We start from the raw sequence: 24,357 nt of genomic DNA on the forward strand, positions 1-24,357 counted from the left end.
TTTACAGTCCGTCTGTACGTGTTGCGAAACAAACTGCGCCGAATATAACTGTGTAACATCGAAAGCTTTGTTTACTACTCCCATTTTGCCGGCAAATTGCGATATATCGACGAAGAACGGACCTACTTTTATACCAGTGAGAAAGATTCATTCCACGGCAATTAAGACGAAATTCTGAGGGTTTCTATAATCATCGTAACAAGCACTGGTCGTATTTTCATGAACATACTCTCTAACAATCTTTAGAAAAAATGACGAAATGATTACACAGATTTCGTAGCTGTGTATCATAACAATACTAGTGTGAGTTAGGTTTATATACAGTACAATAGTACTAGCCTAACTTACTGTAGTCTGCAGGTTCAATACTTTGTTAATGGTGCTTTGTTAGGCCATCAATCGTATCGCAAGTTTAGCCTATAGTCCATCTGAGCTTAGACTTCGAGTTGGTGCAACAGATTGCACAGTTTCTTTTTTCGATTAAGAAGGTCATCTTGAAAAGCCATTCCCAATACAATTTATGTGAATGTCATAACTTGAGCTGGATGCCAGAGAGAAGTGAGAGCTTAACGTTGGGAGCCATGCGCCGATGATGGAGAAGATGGAATCTGTGGATGATTATGAGTACCATACCTCAGATTTCATTGGTCATGGGGCATTTGCAGTTGTCTTCAAAGGCCGTAATAAAAAGGTAAGAAATCTTAACATAAGCCTGCTATTTTTACCAAGACTCAGCACATGCACAATTTTCAACATTAATAATTGATTATATAGAACAGGTACTCGGTAGGATACTCAGGTACAATCTATATCCTTTCCAGACTTTTATCCCTAACTGCTATCCCTATTATCTCTAGCTCAATTGGGTTAGAAACTGCAGGCCATGAGCTCCAACCAGATAATGAATTTAGTAGATACTTGCCAGTCACTTAGTATTCCGTTATACTAGATGCAGCTCAGATCCCGTCTTATCAGTCTTTGATCTTGATACATAGTTTTACATTAAGTTCCTCTACTTATATTCCTATGAAAATACAATGATAATATCCAATCATGAATGTCAAGGCCAGGAACGTAGCCAGAAATTTGAAAGGAGGGTCCGAGCAGAATTTTGAAAGGGGCACTTCTCACAAAGGGAGTATTATTACATTTTATATGGAGCGCCATGATGTACAAAGAAACTTTTTGACCAAAATGCATTCCACGTTGCAGGAAATGGCATTTCCCACAGGTTAAGTTGATCTAAATAGTCTGATTTCAGTATGAGGTCAACTTACAACCATTGCAGGTCGATTACATAACCATGGAAACTCTTCCAGCTGATAGCATGCTATTTAGCTGTCAGTCCAGCTGATCATTAAAGACTGATCATTAATCAGATAGTTATGCTACCTAGGCAGTGTTCACTGTTTACAAGAAAAGAGTCTCTGAAACATTCAAAGGAAATGAAGAACTTACATCCTATAGCAAAAGTAAGCGTCGATCCTTCCAGCTGGCAAGTATGTCGTACAGTGTTAAGATGAAACTTAGGCCAAACCTTGTCATTGTAGAGATAATGCAATGCTTAGCATATACCTGGTCTACCGTTACACTATATGCGTAGCTAACATGCTGTCACATCAACGAACGAACATGCATCAGTGAGTGCAGATAAATCTATGTGGCCAAATGAAGATGTGCGCTAGGTGAGCTGAATTTTCCCAACTTACAGTACTATTAACCTTTAGTACATTGAAGAGACCCAGTTACAGTATCAGAATGAAAGTCGCACAATTTCAAAGTCTATGGGAATTCAAATGATTACATTGTTTAGTTAATATTTGGCTCTAAAACTCTAAAAATTGATATTCCATTATAATTCTGCAGTGCATAAATTTACTTCAGGCATACAGTACTTACTGCTACGAGGGAGCACTACTGTACTATCAGTGGGCCTACTCTTCTATGCAGAATGTTCATAATATTTGTACCAAACAGTACAGGTACCTAAAGTTGGCCCATATTTGGTCACATTGCCATTCAACCTGTCATTAACTAGCATTTACATGTACACTATATCAGGGCTTCTCCTGGCATTCATTTTGTGAGGTGGCTTGCTGGCTGCCTTTCAGTATTTTGCGGCCGCCTCTCAAAAATATCACCAACGTCGCCACCTTACTGTTTCAGAGAGGGAATAACAAATTGCAATGATTGCAATCCAACTTTTTTTAACCTATGCCATCATTTTGACTTTGAAAAATTGGCTGTGAACACTAAATTATAGCAACAAATAAAAGTTCTTCTGCTATTTAACACATCATTTTTATCTAATATATTTGTTAGGATGATTGACAGTAGGATGTTTAACAAAGTTTTTTTGGGCAACTATGCCCCCAGACCGACCCCCCCCCATCCAGGTATGATCACGCCCTCCAGTGTCACAAACCAGTTACTGCTTCTCTCAAAAGAGAAATCCCAGCGGAATCCCTGCCATATGATTAATTCAATTTTTTCATACCGAAACTATACTGCACCATACAGTTCATTGTTCTTGTATAGCATGTATTAATACATGCTCTCAAACTACGCTGTCACTTTTGTTGCATTCAAGAGTCTAAACACACAGTAGGCAAGAGCAAACCTCACTCAAGTGGACGACTAATCTCTTAGTTATTGACGCAGTGTTTCTCTTTCCAGTTGTCTTAGGAATATCTCCATTGTATTTAAATGAATACTGTATACATCAATTTTCTGAGTGACTAACACTTTTAATATTTATTAATTTGATCTCTCATGAAATACTGGTAATTATATAACTTGGATCAAATATGAACAGCATGTAAAAACACTGCTACTGCACGGCTATGTACAGTGCTACTACACTGCTACAATGTAGCGTATAGTGTACTACAACATATATACTATATAGTGTACGGCTACAGTGTACACTACACTGCTACACTGTTACAGTACTGCTAAAACACTGCTACTGCACAATACTAAGTGCGGCTATGTACAGTACTAGTATATACTACTACAGTGTACCGTATAGTGTACTGCTACAGTATACTATATTGTGTACTGCTACAGTACACTACACTGCTACACTGTTACAGTACTGCTAAAACACTGCTACGGTTAGTACATGTACTATGTATCTTTCCACTAGTGTCCAGTCATGCCATATTTTGCATGTAGCATTTTTGCTACATCTACCAGATAAACATTGCATTACCATGAAATCTGAAATATGTTTAGTTGCATACTGTACATATAGTATGTGTTCATTGTGGGGCCTCTTACTTGATACGTATTGCACAGTATGATATAACCTTTTCATTCATTACATACTGGGTTGATATAAAATGAAAAGTCTTTGTCTCAGAAAACTGGATGAACAAAGGAAGCTCGTTCGGCACTTGGAACTTAGTGAAACTAACTTGACACTTGAAACAGAGGGTTTGGTGTCTAAACTGGAAACTTGCTTAATTACAGGAAGGTGATCAGCAGAAAGTTTGTCTGAAATCAGTTCTGTAGGATTCATGAATTATAATGAAAATTCATCAGTTAATATTCAATGTGTCATTGTTATCTTGAGTTACTTTGTATCAGGCATTTTAATAGTTTTAAATATCCAGAAATCAGAACTAAAAGTGTTAAATGTTCAGTACTCATAAACAATATCAGAAATTAAAGAAAACAAGAAAATGCAAATTGGCCAATTGAAATATGTTTGGGATATACATGTACAGTAAGGTAAGGGAATATACAGTATGTCTAGTGCAAGAAATTAGTCAATTTCATTCTTTGAAATTAAACTGGTGAAGCTGATAACCTGAACGTACTGTAAATTGATAATTTTTTCAATACAGTAGTGCAGTGTACAGTATGATATGCAGGGGTACATGTACAGTAAGACTTTAATGTAAGATCTATATATAAGCAAGCTGGAAGAATCATTGCCAACAATTATGACATGGTATACTGTATAGCAACAGTACATAGTTTAATCACTTCCTCTGATTCCAAAATTTTGATAAGAATTGAGCAAATGCCAAAGAAAGAAAAAAGAACTCACTGTAGATCCATTATCCTCTGATTTTCTTTGTTTTTGTTTTTTGTATTGTACATATGCCTGCATGAATTAACTTTGTTCTCGTTTCTTTTCGACCAGAAAACAGACCAAGTGGTAGCCATCAAGAATATTCACAAGAAGAACCTTTCCAAGTCTCAAACTTTCCCAGAAAAGGAAATTGAAATTCTCAAGGTAAACTCATGAACTTGAAAAGGCCATAGACAAGGTTTTAATTGAATCCCTGAAAAAATGTGGTACAAGGGGAGGGGTGAAGGAAGCCTCAGAAAAGTTTGCAGAACACAGGCCTAGAATGTCACAACTGTAGCCACTTGGTAAAAATACAAGTGCTTTAAACATCTTATGGCTAATATCAAGTTCCCACTGCAATCTCCATGAGTTACAACACATATTCATTAGTTAAAGTACAACACAGGCATTTGAGAACAGCCCTATGATATTTGCTGATAACAAGCAGTAAATACAGGGATTACGTTAGGCAAAAAATCATTCCGATTATTTGACAGATCGTTACGTGACCTATCATGTGTTGACGTCTACTGGCGGAATAATACCTTTGCCTTTATTGCTACTGGCAAACGACGAAAACCCACCTATTAAAAAACCCAGAATTTTGGGCCTTCTTCCATTCTGTTTATGTGGAGCTTGTCAAAAGTTTTGTCATTGTTTAATTCTGATCAAGAGACTACTGTGCATAGCACTCTACTTATCCATCACTATTGAAAAATTTACCCTTCTGCTGTATAGTTTGTAATTTTCCATACTTACAAATTATCATTTCAAATGTTTCGGAGAGCAACGACAGTTGTAGCTCGAACAGCTTGAGTCTGAATCAGTAACCCTGGGCAGGATTTCAATCTCCTGTCTACAAACTGAGCTATGCAGCCCCTTAGTCAATGATGATCCCTGCACGGTCATCTTTTGACCAGAGCACCTTAGACAATGGTGATATCTGCATGGTCGTCTCTTGACCAGAGCCCCTTAGTCAATGGTGATCCCTGCACCGTCATCTCTTGACCAGAGCACCTTTATAGTCAATAGTGATCCCTGCACGGTCATCTCTTGACCAGAGCCCCATAGTCAATGGTGATCCCTGCACGGTCATCTCTTGACCAGAGCCCCTTAGTCAATGGTGATCTCTGCATGGTCATCTCTTGACCAGAGCCCCTTAGTCAAAGGTGATCCCTGCACGGTCATCTCTTGACCAGAGCACCTTAGTCAATGGTGATCCCTGCAACATCTTTTGACCAGAACCTGCCAGTCAGAAGCCAAAATAACTTGTGTGCTGTGTCTTACACATGGGTCACATTTCAAAGTCCACAAGAAGATAAATTTGAATATATTGGCCTAATAGTATGTCATATATATCACAGATTTTTAGTCAAGGTATATACTTACTTTATATCAAATAAAATCATGAAAATTACATTATTACATGTCTCTTCATTCTATAAAGCTGAGAGAAGGGCCAGTGCATTTATTTTGTATATCATTATATGAACCTAAGTTACCATTCTAGACAGTATTATAACCTCTTCCAGTCCCTTTTCCAGGCACATTTTTGGTTTGCAACGTTGACAGATGTACCCTTCTTCTAAGTCATACAGTGTGCTTTGACGGATAGTAAGTCTCCAAAAAACTAAATCAAGAAATGACTATGAAATATGATACTGTATTATTCTTGTTTCTTTTTCCAGGAACTTCATCATGAAAATGTTGTCGCTCTGTTGCATTTTAAGGTATGTAATCTATCTTCTATTTCTTGTGCGTGTGTATCTTATCATTGATGTTCCACCCAATATGCACTTCCAAATAGAACATTGGAAGTTAACTTTCATGAAATGATCATCTTAAAGGAAAATTAAGTTAAACACAGATGTTGACATATTTGCTCAGATCATTTTAAGATGTCATAAAACATGTTGAAGGTAGGCATGTTTCCAATAGACATTTTGTTTTTAGACTTTTTGCAGCATGTAGGATACACACATGCATAAGCACAAGCACACAAAGACAGAAAGAAACAGAAAATAGAACCATTCCTCTTAATATTACTCAGGTCAATTTGCTCTCTCTGTTTCAATTTATGTCATTTGATGTTGTTTGCTGTCAAACTGTGTCAGTATCAGGCAATGTGATGGCTTGTGTTGAGAGGAAGTTACATATATATATGTTGTAGAGCTCAACATTACAGTACATGATCCCGGCACCATCATGCTGAGTGTATAGTGACTAATAATCAGCACACAAGTACAGTATGAGTTTGAGTAGTAAAGACAAAGATCATCTCACCAGTGATTCATCTCCTCCCAAAGGGCTCTAAACAGAAGTAGATTTATTCTAGTAGACAGAAGCTTAAATCCACATGACACAATGCTATGCACACATTCTGTGCATAAACAGTGGCCAGTGGTGGAGCTAGGGGTATTGGTCAGGGGGGCGAGAATGGTCTGTAGGGGTGCTTTCGACACTATCTAAGCGGAGCGCCACCACAGGTTGGCGCGGAGCGTACAGACATTTTTGAGTAAAGATACTCCCTAGATCGCCATAAATGACCCTTTCCAGGCCTTGCTAATTTGCAGATAAACGAAGAATAAATAGGTGTCATCGCCAACAAAATGTGACAAATGTCAATAGGTAGATGAGGGCGCAATAAAAAAGTCAATAATCGCGAATAAGTAAAAAGTGGTAGAAAGCTGAAAAGGGCGCCAGCAGTTCATTTGAGTCCGTCAGGGGGGCATCCGCCACCCCTGACTGCATGGACGCTCCGCCACTGACAGTGGCTATACAATGAGGAAAGTTTGAGACCCAAATTCTGTCAAATTTATTATGTTGTAATACCTTTTAAAACTGATCAGAGGTTTAAGAAAGGAAAATCAGATTGGAAAATGTTTGAAATTTACCTCCAAATTATCAATCAATTCACAAATGTTGTCTTCATTTGTAATGACACCTTAAAAAATTATTTTTCATTATTTGGATAATTTTCTATTTTTCTTTACTCTGCTCTCACCTGTCTCCACTGCAAATTTGCACTCAAATAAAATATTGAGTGATACAAAAAGATTTAAAAAAAAAATACAGAAGGACTAACAGGTTATTGTGTCCACAGAAAGGAAGAGGGCAAAAGGCAAATGTAACCATGAATCTGGGAAATAGAATTCTGATACTATGCAATATAACTAGTATTGTGAAATTTAATATATTGTTCAACCTGAATTATCAAGCAGGTTGAAAAGATTTGACCACACACCAACAGACGATATATTGAAATGATATGTCCTTGACCCTGGTTTTGTCTTCATACAAATTCTAGACCTGCGGAAAATGTTATCAGGTTAAGTTTATACTGTGCCATTAAATCACAGGCAAGTTGATTCAGCTTTTATACATACTAGTGCACTCTAGTATGATATTAAATCTAATATCAGTTTATGGTATTGTAACCTGCCATACTTCATTAACTCTATCATTTATTCTGCACCAGTATAAAGATAAAAATATTCATAAAACAGGCATCGAATCGAAAATACGGGATGTAAAAAGTATGATAAATACTAGCGTAAGAGGTTAAAAAATAGTTGAATAGGTTTATATAATACTAAAAATTAGTGGAATGGCAAAAAAAAAGAGAGAAGAATTTTGTAACAATTGCTATCTATAATTTGACAAGATGCTATATGAGGATTTTGTGAATTGCTATTGTCTTTAACAATTTAAAGACCCTTTACTGCAGGATACAATGGGTGTTTTCCATCCATCTGTATTAACTTTTCTGCAAATCTTGATGTACTCGACTTAAGCAACAGTATGAATTTACTACTAAAAATTAAAATAAATCTGATATAATACGTGGTATGTATAAGTGGATATTATGGATGCAGTAGTTCTGTGCTTTTCCAAACTGAAACAAGCACTTTAAGCTAGATTTTCTGCTCCGGATTGCAGACAGGGACTTGAAACAGCGATCAGCTGATCCTCCCTGCCAAAGTAACAATTGATTTGACCGACGTACTAAATCTTAATCGAAGTAAAAATCTTGTTCATTGTACGTGAACGTACACAGCACACAGTGGGTGCTTGATAGCAGGGGATACATGCAGTAGTATTGATAAGGGTCTATTCTCTCATTACATGGCACCCTGCATAGTGTGCTTGCTTACAGTTTGATCGTACAGTAGGCATTCCAGAAACTCAAATATAATAATTGCTTGAAATAGATCTCCCTTCCCCAGACAAGACGTTTCAGTACTGGACTTACGAGATGGTCCAATCTCAGTATTGGAACTTGACTATTTTTGTGAAAGCTATATTTAGAAATGTTCGGAGCTGTTGAAAAATTTACACGCTGCTGTCGTTCCACTTTGGGCTATATGTATGTTAATTTATAAGTTTCTTTCACTTCCTCATGTGATAAATGAAATAAAGAACAAAAAACAAATTGTGATATCCATATATAGTTGACAACAACATAACTTAGATTTTAACACTAATTAAAATATTAAAATATTTAATATTTGACTGGTCAACAGTAGGGTTTGATGGATCTTCATGACCTAGTCCATTTTAATGTTGAGAGAGAGAGAGAGAGAGGGAGAGAGAAAATGTGGATAAATGTGGGTAAGATTGAGCTGAAGATATTACACTATTGGTGGTTGGTAGAAAGGCACAAAGAAATGAGATGTTTCCCCCTTTCAGAGAAACACAGCAACTGTTTTTTTTTTCAATGGTATTTTAAAGTGTCTTTATTCAAGGAGAATAGATCAGGGTCGAGAGGCAAGGGGATTTGTCCTCCACTATTTTGTCTCACTGACCTTGGTTAAATTGATATCCTGTCAACAGAATTGCAAAGTAACTCCGACAGCTTCAACTTGAAGAACTTAATTTGCAGAATACAAAATAAATATTGCCATACTGCCTGTGCATTGATTCTATTCATTTTGCTCTAATTTTCAGAATTGATTACCTTTTCTTCTTGCACCCACAACACTCTCATTTGTCCTATAATTCTAGACTTGCCCATGAAATAATAAAACTACAACGGTACTTAGTATATATATCATAAAATGTAGCTCCAGCAAGAACTGAAATTCAAATTTGTATAATTTATGATTGCTTGTTTACTTAATTGTTTATATTGGGAAGGTATTTTGCAAAACCAATGAAATCCAATTGATCAATAGCCAATAGTAAAGTTCATTATAGTAGTTGTTAACAGGTTATATAAAGTCTCAATTGTTACAGGTGTGTGTAAACACAGTTAACAACAAAGGTTGGCCTCTTGCCATCTGTATTGCTATTGTTTATAAATTTCTGTTTTAAATACGTGCTTATCTAGTAAGCAGTTGGAAGTGAACTTTACTCGCTGTGACCTTCAGGCTTTATACTGTAATTATTAAAGCCATGTTTTATAATGTTGACATGCATTCTGTGTTGTTGTCATAGAAATTGCATAAATTTAGTTTTAATTAACAATGCATTAATTTGAAAGTAAATGTTATCATATGGAGTATTGTGTCTAGTAACGTACTGTACAGTATGATTTTTTTTTTTAATTGGGTATGGTACTGTCCAGGGTGGCTTTTAATGTCACCAAAATGTTTGCATATTTTTAAGTAAAAAAAGTATTGTTGGCACCCCTATTTCTAAGACTTAAATCCGACAAAATGTCCTCACCGTGTAGCTTTATAAGGTATCTGTACAGTAAGGTTTGTACAGTAACGTGCTACAATTACCTGTACTGTAGACAACAAATTGCTATGCTAATGGAAAGATGTAGATCTACAGTTTGCATTTCTGTACAGAAAATGATATTTTGTAGGATTTCTTAGGAAAACAATACTTAAAACTGTTGCACACGACTGATTGGAACACTGGATTATTCTGTGACCACTGTGCTGTATAGTATGTGGCTTTCTTGCATGACCACAGTGGTTAAGTGATATGATAACTAACTATACCATTGAATATCTTAAAAACTGTACAGTACGATAACACACATTTACACAATATAATTTAGTTCACTCCTCTCTTACCTGTCTCCTTAACCTTTACACACCTATCTACTGTACCCTAGCCTATTAACTGGTAACATTCTTGCACTGCCCCCCCATGACCCTGGGGGTCTAAGGTCACCACCCTCTTCCTTCCTACTGTCTACCATTCAACAGGCCTTCTAGACAGTATGTTACTATCATTAACATACATTACACCATTTTATGACACTGTTTGAAGAAGTGCCTGCAGTTGCACTTAGTATAAATGGTTGTCTGTAGATCTACTGTACATATATATATGGCATCACATACTGAACAGTACTGTACAGTCAGACATTAGTTCCTAGGATGTGTTCATGGAAACATACAAAATTATACTGTTCATCATCTATATTTTATTCACCCTATACTGTATGATTTGAATATATACCCTACATGTATCTTGAGGCGAAACTAGTACTAGGAAAAGTGGCACAAAAAAACCCAAACAAATGAACCGATCCACTTTCAATCCCAGTCCCCTTTACATGGGGACTTCAACAGTATGATTGGTCACATTGACGATGTTATGTCATGTGAAAGGGTATCACAAGTCCATTGGAAAGGGAACAGATACAGTATTACACACACAAAAAAGAAACATTGTTGATATTGGTACATCACTGTGTAAACTATACTATGCAGAACTTGGCAGTATTGTAATTAATGTTGCAACACACCAATTGTTTTTAAGCTTATCCAGTCGTTAACGACTTTGTCTTTTGTTTACCAGCAATGGCAGATATTGATGTTTATTTCTTTGTACACTAATAGTGTGACAAAAGAGCAATTAACATGTACATGCATACTAAAACCACAACCGGTGGTAATACTTTATGCCCTGTTTAAATTTTTTCAATCTTCTTGACATCTTACGTGTTTTGTGGATCGATGGGGTGACAAACTACAATGCACACAGGTCAGACAAATGAATGCCAACAAGTGATTCATACACCTTAATCAGTTGCTTTATGTTGGCAAAGTGCCCAAATAGTCCATGACGTGCTTTATCATACCCTTCAAGTAGATATCCATGAAGTGCTTCCTCATTATTTATATGATAACTGTTTTTTTTTTTCCAATTATAAGTCAGTTACAAGTACAGTGTGCATGGGATGTCCCATTTCTAAGATATTTATAATTTTCATTAAACTATGATTTTTGTTTTTTCACTTTTTTTCTTGAAAGAGATTTCTTTCTTGAACAAACTGTTTTCTGTGAAAATCATTGAAATTTGATCTAGATTGTTTAATGATAACTTGATCTGGTATCAAAATTTTATTGGTAGTGTTAATTAGGGTGTGTGTGTGGGGACAGGGTGGAGGGAGGTCCAGAATTATTATTAAGGAGGGGTATGACCCTGAGGTTGTTGAAGCTGACCCTCATGAATGGGATTTATGGATACTCCCCAGAAAAAATACAAATATTTAATGTCAAATGACCAACTGGTGCATTTCTGAGGTATATCTAGACTATAAATTAGGTCTATACGCAAGACTGTTCTAATAATTACTTTTGAAATTTTCTGTCTATTGAACTGGGAAGTGGTATGGGCTCCAACACCCCTGGATTGATATCAGTGAATGAACAATCCAGGGAGCTTTTGTACTTTTTGGTGAATATTTTCATTAAATTTTATATATTGTTTTAACAGTCTGTTACCTGAATCTCTGTGTATGTAGATTACCTGTAGGCAGTAGTGCAGATTAAATTTGTGTGTACATGACGTACTTACTGATTGCTCAATAACAGCAGTTACAGTAATGTCAGTTAGTGACAACACAGTTTCAAGGAATGACCAATCATTATTGGTTGAAGCTAGTACTGACCATCCATTATATATCTGTTTGATTTCCGGGAAAGAGAGTTGTTTACAAATTTTGTTATATATCAAGGGAGTAACTACAGTATGTAGAACATTAATTGTGGTAAATTGTTTTTTATTATACGTTCCATTGGAGTGGTGGATTGAGGGCATGGGAGGGGAATGAGGATGGGGGTTGGGAGGGAGAGCAAGAGAGGCCATAACAGGAAAAGGAGGGTGGTTTGATTGGACTAAGGTGCAAATTATTGTGCACACTTATACATAGACCTGTACCTCAATAACAGTGCTTATCAGGTAGAAACAATACAATGGAAAGAATGACCATGCAGACATTATTTGTTCAAGGAAGCTACAGTATAGTTTGTGACCGCTGATTATTTACTCTTTGATTTCTGAGAAGGGTTTGTCTGTAAAGAGGTCTATCCTTTGTTACACTGAGGGAGTAGGATGTTAAAAGAAAGAAATGATTGTTACACAGTCCACAGGAGTGGTGGTTTGGAGAGGAAGTTGGGAAGGGAAGGGGGTTAGGGGATCAAGACAGGCCATAAAGTGAGAAGAAGGATGGTTTAATAAGTTAGGCTGCAGTGCAAAATCTAAGGTTCACTAACAGTACTAAAAATATATAAAAATAGAGTTGTCTGGCAGTTAACTTAATTCAAGCTCCTCTCATCATGCCTGTCTTCACTTCGCATGCAAAACGATACTTTGTAAAGTATTAGTAAATTGCTATGCTACACAGTCAGTACTTAACACAGTGTGTGTACACATGCATTTCCACTAAAGGAACATGCTACTTGTAGGCATGATATACCCCTCCCCTCCCCCATCCCCCCACACCCCATCGCCCCATCCCCCTTACTTGCATCTTGCTGCCCTTCATCTGATATATGCTTCAAGTCCAACATGAACAGCTGAATAGATTTTCAACTAAAGAAGTGTATTAAACTATAATGCCTTCTCTTTCTCCCTCAGTTGTCCCCGTTTTAACCCCATTACCTACAGTAATGTTCCCACCTCAGATTTTTAATCTCAAACAGTTTGGATATCATCCAACTCATTATTTTTTGACTGGAAGAAAGGAAAAGTTTTGATAAAACAAATTTTCCCCTATCTATTATTTAACTATCCCTGACTGCCTATAGATACAGTTCCATATACACTCAGCTAAAAAACCTATAGTATAGTCCATCACATGAAGAACAGTAAGAAGCTACATGATGATTTAGCATTAATAGCCAGCGTAACACAGTTATAACAAAGGTGTGTGTAATAGCAACACTCGTAGTGCAGTAAACATCGTTTTGCCAATTAATGCTGTTCAGTGATTCATCAACTTTCACTATCACAATCAAATGAAAACTAATTTGTTGATTTGTAGATCCTGTAAGATGCGACTTCCTACTTTTGCTTTAAATCAGTGCTCTGCACTGGAATGTATTGCACATTATACAGTAGTGTATTTTCTATTGTTTGTTCATGATGCATAATGTGCCCAAAATTTTTCAAAATGAGAAACAAATTAATTTAATTTAATTTACAATTCTTGTTTTTATCATTTAGGGCTAAGAAGAAGAAAACCAAGTTATGTCAGAATTAGTAACAATGTGAAGTTGAAAGTAATTCATTAATTGTGATTTTAATAAATTAATTGTGGTATTAATTTTCCGCCCTTCCTCTGCCTTTCCTGTCTCCCCGGAAAGTTAGCACTCTCGCTTAACCATGTCTAGTGTACTGTGAACTGGTAAATTACCTGTTAGAGCCCTGTACACACTAACTGACAGTTCAATTCTAAAGTGTAGTTATACCCAAAGTGGGTAGTGCTGTTGTCAATACATTATCCATACAAATATTATTTTCCTGGTTGCCATGGCGACAACTATTTGATGGTCATCGTTTTTTTTATATTCTGTTTTTAATTCCAGGAATCTCCTTCCTCGTTATTCATGGTCATGGAGTTTTGTAACGGAGGAGATTTGGCAGACTACTTACATGGTACGTAAAACATCCTCAAAGTAACAACCGAGTGTTTGTAATAAGAAGATTATATACCCAAAAATTAGCTGTAATATAAATTTATGACTTTGGTCTGGCAGTTGACAGAATAATACCACTGTAATCTAACTAAGTACCTTAGTCAAAATAGAACAAAACTGTTAGAAAACTGCTTATCCCCTTAAAGAGCCTGTGTAAGAGAATGTGTAAAAGTAAGTGAGCCTGATGTTTTGAACCTAGCAGGATCTTCTGCAGAGGCTGAATAAATACTGTAGTATGTGGATGTTTCAAGTAGACCTATGGCCAGCTGTTGATCATTGTAATAAATAAGTTTGTATGATTTTGTTTTAATCGAGAATTGGATGAGTCGTATGGTATTTTCTTGATAATGTAATCACTCTGTTTGTCGACTTGTTCAAGAAAACAGTTCAAGCATTGTCTTGTTTCTTAAATAAATTTAATTCTAGATTATAGTATAGGTATTTTATGGTTTTGTGTTCCGATAGACCTGCGTGACCTTTTCAAGGAGACCTACTGTAAAACACAACTGTAATCATGTTTAAAAATATTTTAAATTTAATCGAACAATGAAAGCATCTGACAATGATTCATTTAGTGACATTATCAAACAAAGCTGATGAGCTACAGAATTTTAAAATTTTGTTTATTAAATTTTATCATTAATGTTACGATATCAAGAAATAATTTTGAAGGCTCTGGATTCGATCTCTTATAAAATATTATAGTATCTGTGTACAGAAACTGTTATCTTTGTACTCCTATGTACAGCAGGGATGTGCTCACACTGGGCGGCACCGGGCGGCTGCGCCCAGCAGTTGTGGATGCCGCCCAGCACAAACAGTATTTTAAACATTTCCTCCCGGCACTTTTTGATGACAATGTAACAAATTTTACCATAACCATAACCAAAATCTGGGAGAATACATGGCACAGAATAGCAAAAATAGCACCACCTAAGCATACTTCATGTGCAAAATTTGTCCATTGGGGAGGGGGTACCCCACCCATGAGATCCCTCTCCCAGGGTATGGATCACACTACCGCACAATCTGCCCGGCACTCAAATATTCCTGAGCACATCCCTGGTACAGTATAGCAAGTTGCCCATGTATCTATGAAATAACACTGATATTAATTAAGTAATTAAATCACTCTTTTTGATGCCAGAAATATGTTTGACATTATAATGTAATACTAAGTAAACACAAAGCCAACATATAGTTGATATTAAAAGTAAACATTCAAGAGTTGGAAAAACATTTTTTAAGAGCTATGAAAACAAATTCCATTTCTAGGTATCTTTCTGTCAGAAAAAACAAACAAAAACGTTTTGGTCAGAATATCTGTTATGAAGTGTTCAAGGCCAAGTGGTTGTTTGTCAGTCTACATACATATATACTTAAATCAAGTAAGTCATATTAATTGAGCCTTGCTGATAAAAAAGCATGAAACTGATGAAAGGAGTGTGAAGTTGTGAGAAGGTTCGTTTGGTACATCAGAAAACTGCTGGCTTGTGACATTATAGGATCCAATGTGTTTTCATTTCAGAATTAATACTATGTACATATATAACAGGTTTATTCTGTATGAACAATCAATACCAAACTAGAGAGTGAAGCATAACTGTAAACTTGGTGTCAATAAACATGGTATCATGTATTAATTCATCCCTAATTTGATTGGTTTTCTCCACAGTGAAAGGCACGTTGAGTGAAGGCACTATTTGCTTATTTCTACGACAAATCGGTAAGTTAGTTTTAACAGTGTTTTGACATTTCTTTGCCAGAAGCTGATGTTGGTGGGTAGGTGGGTGGGTGGGGGGATTGGTTGTTACTCATATTCATACATTTGGCAGAGTACTGTATATCAGTGTATGTCCAAAACTCTCTGCATTAGGAGATCTAAGATCTTCAAAGCTCTGTGTTTAAATGTGGAGATATTGTGTTAGGGTATAAAACAGAAAGCTTGGTATTTGTTTTTGTTTTTCAAATCACACACTACAACACTTTCTATGTTTTAAAAGATATTGTTCTATGCTAAATGTATTGTTTCATTCTTCAGCTTTTTTTTTTTTTTTGTGTGTGTGTGTTGATGGTAGAATGAAAATACTGCAAAAAGAAGGAGAAAAACAGAAAAGAAAACAAATTATTGTCTGTACTTGAAAGTTTGGACCTTATTTTTCTCTGACAAGAAACCATAGTATCTTAGTTGTGGGTGATGTGACTTTGGTAAAAACTGAAACCGACAAAGTATTTTTCTAATCTCTCTTTACAGCTGCAGCCATGAAGACGTTACATGCAAAGGGCATTATCCACCGAGATTTGAAGCCTCAAAATCTACTTCTGAGTCACAAAGGAAAGGCTAAACCTCACCCTCCTCCCTCCGAAATCATTATCAAAATCGGTAAGCATTTATTCTACTCTGTAATATCATTTCACGACCTTCACAGTGAAACGATAGAGGTGACAGGCCTCAAAATTTCTCTTTTGTTGCCTTGATTTGTTTTGTTTTGTCTTTACTTGACTTTGTACGGCGCCTTTGATTAATCCTTCGTTTAGTTGGCACTTAAGCAAAAATTTTGAATAACAATGATAATAAAATGTAATGATGATGATGATGATGATGATGATAATGATAATGAGAATAATAATAAACTCTTTGCTTTCTTTTCTCAGCTGATTTTGGGTTTGCAAGATTTCTTGAGGAGGATATGATGGCAGCTACCATCTGCGGTTCACCTTTATACATGGTAAGATGTAAACAAAGAGAGTAGCCGGGCGCCATCTTTGGCTAACCCTTAAATAACAGTATAGAAAATAACAGTTATTATAGTTTTCTGGCAGTTTCCAATTTGCTTTTTTTGAAATTTTTGACCTTGTCCAAGATAGTCTAGAGTAATTAAAATGATTAGTTCTATGATAAATTATTTCCGATTTCATGCAGCAGCCAGTCCTTTAATTTCTTACTCTTGTATTTTGTTTCAAGGTTTTAGTAACCAAAATGAAGAGAAAAGAGGTTGAGTTGGAGTGAAATAGGGGAGAGAGGCTTAGGTCAAATAGTCATGTTACTCCTGTTTGCTATGTAACACTTTTATGAAGTGAACAACTTGAAAGAACCATCATCTTTATGTCGGAGGTTGGAGGGTGGGGGGGGGGGTGGGAAGAGCATAGAAGAAGAGGAGGTTAGTTAGGGACAGTGAGATGTCCAAGCCAGTAAGGTGAAAGAATGAAATGGTGGGGCCTGACAGCTTCTAACCCTTATCTGCAAAACGTTTATGTGATTATGTTTACCGTGTCATCACTTCATGTTTTTTTGGGCAGGCTCCTGAGGTGATTACATCCCAACAGTACACTGCCAAGGCTGATCTATGGAGTGTGGGCACTATCATCTATCAATGTTTGACAGGTAGTGCCCCTTTCAAGGCATCAAACCCCAAAGAACTCAAAATGTTTTACGAGAAGGCCAGAGCAGTGGAACCCAAGTAAGTCAGATTTAGTTAATTAGCATTTCAAATTGTTATGCAAATTTCTTAATCAGTACCAAGTCCATGCCATTATGCATCACAGTGCGTGTCATCGAAACGGTTCAATTTACACTTCGAGTAATCCAGGAAGTTTTTATCTCATTTAAATCATTGCTTGTTTGAGACTGAATATATGATTGACACCAGACTTGAAGGGTGAGTACAGTTTTTCAAGTACAAGGTCCAGAGTGTAAGTACCAATGTGAGGTACACAATAGCGAGAGTATTAAGAGATTAAGTATTAAGCATAGATTTAAGTACCACAAGTGTATTGGAAACAAAATTAAACTGTAAGAAAAGATTTCAAGTGTGTGGATGACCGATTTGCTTGCATAGAACTCGAATCGTTAGGTGCTGTCCTTTAAGCTACCTTTCAGTTAAATAGTTAAGGGCAGTACTTTGGATAGATGAATGGAAAACAAGATTTATATCAAATGTGACTGTTTGATGAACTGTAACCTTTCATTTGTCAGATGTGATTGTGTTTTGATGAAATAGCAACCGTATTTACATCAAATGTGGCTGTGTTTTGATGAAATTATGAAATGTAACCACTAAATATAACATGCCCTGAAGCTTTCTAGATTATTTCACAGGATTTATGCAACCAGTCTTTCTGAATATTCTTTGTTGTCAGTAACAGCAACTTTACAACAGTATTATCTATTCTTATTGGGTAATTCCTATGAAATGTTGCAATTTTATTCATCTGTCAAGTCATGCAAAGGCAAGATTGGACAATATTTATCACTGTAAATATTTTTCTCTCGACAGAATATTCCCAGGTACTTCAGAACATATGCGAGATTTACTTCTTAGGTTGTTAAAAAGAGCTCAAAAAGACAGGATAGAATTTGGTAAGTATAGAAAAGTAGTGTTGCGCCGATATTACCAATATCGGTTTTGGCCGATATCCGATATTATCATCCCAATATCGGTCCGATACCGATACGATACCGATATTTTTTAACAGACAAAATAAAGGCAAAATCGTACGTTTTAGTCATGCATACATTCACAAATAAATCTTCAAGTAAACAACAAAATATGGTGTTTTGTTTTCCTTTTGTCCTAAGTTGAAAAGAATGACTTTTTTCCTGATTTTGAAAAAGAAAATGGTAATTGAAATCCAACCGGAATCTTTTTCACTGCAGCGCTGCACACGATAATAAAATGGACGCAGTAAATGTGAGCCTTAATTCGTAAAGACTTACAAGTAGCTACAGTGTTAACGTATGCTTGCAAAATTGCATCTTAATTAGGTTCGAACTGTCGATCACAATGTAAAAGTTAAAATTTATTGAGTTTATACTCAATGTACAACTTATTCACTTGACCGAATAGAGAAAAAAAAACTGAAAATCAGTAGAGAAATGACCAATTGTGTACGGAAAGTAAGGTGGTACACCTTTCAAATATTACGAAAGATCGAGCAAAACACTTTCGAAAAATTCACGCAAAACTGGCATATCGTACTAAATGCAACTAATGTCATGTAAACAAGGCTCTAGTGCATCCATTTATGAATATACCGTAAGACCAAATCTGTTGTTATGCGGGAGAAAAAGAAAGTATTTTCTAGAATTTCCAAAAATACGGAAAAAATTATATCCTACCATACTTAAGTGTATAGCAAATAGCCTAACCACCTCAGCGGTTACGGATCTCACGTAACTAAAAAGTTCCCTGGCAACGTGCCAAAAAATGTTAACAAACAGGTGTTACACGGGGGATGAGCTCACAGTTGTGTGGGAAGGTACTTGGGAAAATTCACAGCACATGTACCGTGGTAGTTGGGTATAGGGTTAAACATTGCAGTTGTAAAAATATACGCATAGTGCACGCTATTCATTGTTAGGCAGTCTAGAAACAGGGCTTTGCTGAACGTTGTTTGTTTCATAACATCGGAGGTTTTGTAAAGTGCACTTTTTAAAGATTGAAACACAGATTAAATCTCGTTTCATTTTATAACATAATATAGCTACTCTAACTTGTCATTTTAAAATTTTCATCAGTTTCGTGACAATTAAAAGAAAAAAAGTTGTCAGTATTTTGCATCCGCAACTGCGAATTTTTTTCATCGCCAGACACGCAAAAAATGCCAAAATTTTCCCACGAGGGGTTCTACCCCCATGACCCCACCAAGGCCCTATGGCGGGCCCCTGGACACCAAGCCTTTATGCTCGCACGCTACGCATGCTCGGCGTGTTCGCTGGGCGAACACAGGCGGGAAATCGGCTGTGTGTTCGCGAAAATTGAACAAGGTTTTCCAACACTGCTGAACTGTGCAGACTTTACGCATCATGTTCAAGGTTTTCACGGAGGCCTTTTGGAAAATGAATGGTTAGTACAGTGTATGTATGCTGCACTAATGCTGTGTGTAGGCCAAGGTTCACGAACGAAGGTCATTGGTTATATTCGCGCGCCGTAGACGTGTTTTTAGAGGTTACGGAGCGTCAGGTCTACATGGATATTAATCGGAAATGAATCTGAGTTTAACTGACGCTAAAGAAATGGATCGTCTTAAACAGATTAACAAATCATTGCAAGTATAAAGAAGTAGCTCTGCTGTTAAAAAGAAAAGTTCAATATCGGTTTGCTGTTATCGGCAATTAGGCAAAATTTTACCGATACCGATATGCTGCCGATATTGCAAATATCGGCCGATACCAATATTGAAAACGATTATCTTGATTGCTTATCTTTTCCTACCCACTTTCTGGATTTTTAAATATGAAGTTTGTTAATAAACTGAGGTTATATCATTTTATGTTTGTGATTGATAATATGCGGCATGATTTTTCACTGATGAAAGAATGACAATTTTTTGCCAAAGATCAAGTTAATTTGATTTTAGTGTGCTTTTGTGACCTGCCGTTCCATAAAACGATAGATCAATCAATCAGACCGTCAAGCAAGCGTGGTGGCCAATTGGCTAAGGCGTCAGACTCATGATCCAAGGATTGCTGGTTCGATTCCTGCCTAGTTCATTACATTGTGTCCTTGGGCAAGATGCTTTATCTCACTTGCCTCTCGCCACCCAAGGGTTAAATGGGTACCTGTGAGGTAACTTGTCATTGGGCGCAGTATGTAACTGCTGCCTACTGGAGGGATTGTCTCTGGGACAGGTTATCATTGACCAGGGGTAATAAAACGTCTGTAAAGCGCTTTGAGACCTATCACTGGTATAAAGCGCTATATAAAAAGCAAATATTATTATTATTAATTGGTCGATGGCTCGATCAATCAGTGATATTTCAAGTGTGCCAAATACATTTAATCTCTACAGAGACTCTTGAAAGTTCTGTACTGACTGTTTGTCTTTACTTATATATATATATATATATATATATATTCTGGCTGTCTATTCCATATCTTTGGAGCATAAACAGAAAAGCCTTTCTCATCTAAATAAACACAATTAGTTCTGGGCTCCAGAATTAAAGGCATTGAAGACTCGCCCCAAACCATCTGAAAAGTTAACTTTCTGTTGCTTGCAAGTGACGTTTTGTTCGCTACAAAATTCAGACAGTAATGAAACGTGATACCTTGTTTTCTTTAACTGGACCTGAGTTGTCCATCGCTGTATCGTTTGTACACTGTGTTGTGGGTATTGACCGCAGCTGTATGTACTGACTGTACAGTAGTGTCTAATTAATGACGGTAGCAAGCTGTGTGCGTATTTTCTGGGATCGATGGTGGTGCCTAACACTTCTGTTACACCTCATTCGAAACTAGGTCAGATTACCGGCATAAGACGTTTCTTTTTGCGCGAGTCTTCACACCCTTAAAGGGTGAGGAAAGGCCGGATGACCTCTGGTGTTTTCATTCAACCCTTGACTTAAGAGTACATCTATTATGTCAGATGAAGCACCATCGTCAATCTCTCTGTTTTCTTCCTTTTTGGGTTGATGAATTCAGGCTTTAAGAATTCCATCATTCTGTATTTTCTATTTTTTCTGTCTTCTTCTACAGATGCTTTCTTTAACCATCCGTTTCTTAGGACGAAAGTGCAATCAACCGCCTCGAGTGAGTACCCAAACACAGTCTATCCAACCTTTATATGAGTGTAATTTAGATGTAAATTAGAAGGGCATTACTGGAAATTGAAATTCCCTCTCATTATTGCTTAGATACTACCTGATGCTTGGTATACAGTATGAGTGCATATCAAGATGCAACTGTCTAACCTTTTTTGTCTTCATTCAACAGCCTCTCCTCTTCCAGTTCCAGCCAGGACCTCTAGCTGCAGTTCTGAGTCACCTGATGCCCCCATGTCAATCTCTCCTGGGACCTCATCCATCCCTATTTCTTCTCCTGAGGATCCCATTGTCATTGACCCCCAGGGGAAGTTCCCTTCTCCGGACAACAGTCCCATTCGAAGCCCCCTCCTCAAAACCATCGTGGAGACCAGCGGCATGTGTGAGACAGTTGAAGATGTGAGTACATTTGTTTTAGCTTGAAGTAGATTTGTACTTAGAGTACACAACAGCATGAGGACAAGCAAAAAGTAGAATTATTCTTGATATAAGTACAAGAATGAGTACAAACCTTCTTAGCTCAAGAACAAATACTCAATCTTCATCTGTAGGTTGACTTTAAAAATGCCTCGAGTACAAATATAAGTACAAATCCATCAGAATGACTATAACTTCAGGCAACTGTGCAAGATTATGAGTACTGTATGGATGCAGGTACTAGCCTCACCACGGTTCTGCTTGGAGGTAAATAAAGGGATTGTCAAAGTCTGGGAAGAGAGGTTGCACTGTAAGAGAAAAAGGAGATTTGTCAGTACGAAGGGTTGGGGAGGGTGCGGGACGGAAGCATTCGCTCCATCAAGGGCAAGACCCCCAAGACCCAAACAACTTTATGGATTAAATATAAAGTAAGTTTAACGGACAGGATTTCTAAATTTCCCAACATCTATGTAGACTAGCCTAATTTGAGATGGGTTGTGGTCGTTATGATAACGATTTTGAGTTTTGTTCTTAGTATGGATTACAGTGTTTATCATCATCATATTCATTATTTTTCACTATTATTTTCACCATTATTTTGTCGATGCAGGACTTTGTTTTAGTGTCTACCTCTGTACCGAGAAGGACAACAGGTCATTCTGATAGTGTGATTCAAGTGAGAGCATCCAGCAGGTGAGTCATAGTGAAAAAAATTTGATCAGAAATAGGAAAAACTCAAACAGGAAACAATGACAACAAATATTTTTTGTGATGTCACTGATGTGATTTAAAAGTCTTTTCAAGACTCACCACTTTTGGCTGCAAAGACTTTTGATGAAAAAAGACTCTTTGGATATCATCCACACCATAAATGAAAAATGAAATATTTTTTAATTTTGTATTTGTATCCTGAAACATTGCCAACAAAATGCATCGAACTTGGTCAGAAATTCAAAATACCTAGAAAGCTTCCTGGTGCGGTTTGGTGTTTTCAATCAGTTCTTGATTGTATGGCAGCAAACATCTTTTGAAATCTTTGGGAACAAGATGCGTCCAAGTTAAACTTGAGTGGATTTCACAATCATTTTGTATTTATCATACATGTTGCATGTTTGAAATGTCATTCCATAATATTTAAAGGGTGAGATTTTCCTGTAGCTCTAACACTGTGTATCAATAATATTCTCATTACTTAATCTCGTATTAGGAGAGTATTAAGAGGTATAAAGCTAGGAAAATGTGTTTGAAAACAAGATTGGGAGTCGTTAGTCACAGAACGACCCTTTTACACGGCAAACTCAAGAACCATATCGTGATTACTGCAGACCAGTGAATAAACGCTGCATTATGAAGCTTGTCTATCAACTCTTAATTGAAGTATATTCTACTCCATTCGATTTCAGGGGTCAACCGTCGGTACAACCATCTGGTGCCCAGGCGTCTCCTCCATTTCCTTCTCACTTCAGCACACCGTTCGGTACTGGTGATAATGGCCACGACTCCAGCCCCTCTCCTAGTGGAAGGTAAAACTTGACCCAAACTTATAGTAGATACGTTATTGTTGAATTGTACAATTTCAGAAAGATCTGATGCATTTAAGACAAAGCTCAGGGATAGAAGAAAAAGTTCTGTTATTCTGTTATGCTCCAGTTTAAATTATCTTATCGACAACAGAAGTTTTTTTTTTGATTGATTGATTGATTGATTGATTAATTTATATATATATATATATGGCTTAGTAATAAACATATTTCTTTAGAAAAACTGAACAAATTTTTTAATTTCTAGGTTTTTGTACCTGTTTCTATCAAACATGTATAATACAGTTTTTGGTATGTATATATGTGCACTGCATGTAGTTCATTTCCTTATCAGCCCATATTGTAATCTGTAAATACAATTCTTTGTTTCACTCAGGCCAAGCAGTCTTCAGTTAGGATCGGAATCACCTCAGTCCCAGCCGCCAAAGAAGTCTACCAAGTTGTCTCCAAAGGCAATTCCGGCTAATGCTCTAGTGCTTCACAGAACCTCACCACATGTATGTCGCTGTTTTGTAGCATCTTCCATGATAAATAATGTCTTTTCGGTTTTAAGCCATGATTTAGTCTACAAAAAGCCCCCCCTGAGCTCTTTTTGAAACCTTAGTGGTGGAACTCACAGATTCAAACAAACTTATTTTAAACTAATTTTCAGTTTTCAATGACAGTAATAATTCATCTTAGCAAATCATTGAAACAGATTACATCGGCATGGGTTAGATTAGCCTTGTTAATCCTATGTCCGAGAAATCTGTTATAAGCTTTGCCAGAATTGTATGGGTGCGTGTTGTAGTTGTACAGGTGTGTGTGTGTGCATGTCAGTTTCAGGTAACGGTAAAGGAATACAAAATGACTGCACATACATTACACGTAGCATACACACGATGTGTATCT

General features: G+C 36.7%; 1 protein-coding gene across 2 annotated transcripts in view; it reads left to right on the top strand.

Moving 5' to 3' along the window:
* LOC139981186 (serine/threonine-protein kinase ULK2-like) overlaps positions 1-24,357 on the top strand; it is a 44,091-nt gene continuing 19,734 nt past the window's right edge. Inside the window, exons 1-14 of one of the 2 annotated variants that reach the window (XM_071993389.1) lie at positions 1-691; positions 4,154-4,246; positions 5,770-5,811; positions 13,855-13,924; positions 15,641-15,691; positions 16,220-16,348; positions 16,621-16,694; positions 17,266-17,426; positions 18,243-18,325; positions 21,444-21,497; positions 21,681-21,907; positions 22,536-22,618; positions 23,329-23,448; positions 23,843-23,963. In XM_071993389.1, coding sequence (XP_071849490.1) covers positions 590-691; positions 4,154-4,246; positions 5,770-5,811; positions 13,855-13,924; positions 15,641-15,691; positions 16,220-16,348; positions 16,621-16,694; positions 17,266-17,426; positions 18,243-18,325; positions 21,444-21,497; positions 21,681-21,907; positions 22,536-22,618; positions 23,329-23,448; positions 23,843-23,963 — 1,410 coding nt within the window. In that variant the 5' untranslated portion in view covers positions 1-589. The remainder of the gene's footprint in view (positions 692-4,153; positions 4,247-5,769; positions 5,812-13,854; positions 13,925-15,640; positions 15,692-16,219; positions 16,349-16,620; positions 16,695-17,265; positions 17,427-18,242; positions 18,326-21,443; positions 21,498-21,680; positions 21,908-22,535; positions 22,619-23,328; positions 23,449-23,842; positions 23,964-24,357) is intronic. The other variant, XM_071993390.1, reaches the window with a different exon arrangement.

Source organism: Apostichopus japonicus, chromosome 15 (assembly GCF_037975245.1).
Source record: "Apostichopus japonicus isolate 1M-3 chromosome 15, ASM3797524v1, whole genome shotgun sequence".
In the NCBI taxonomy this organism is placed as follows: Eukaryota; Metazoa; Echinodermata; class Holothuroidea; order Aspidochirotida; family Stichopodidae; genus Apostichopus; species Apostichopus japonicus.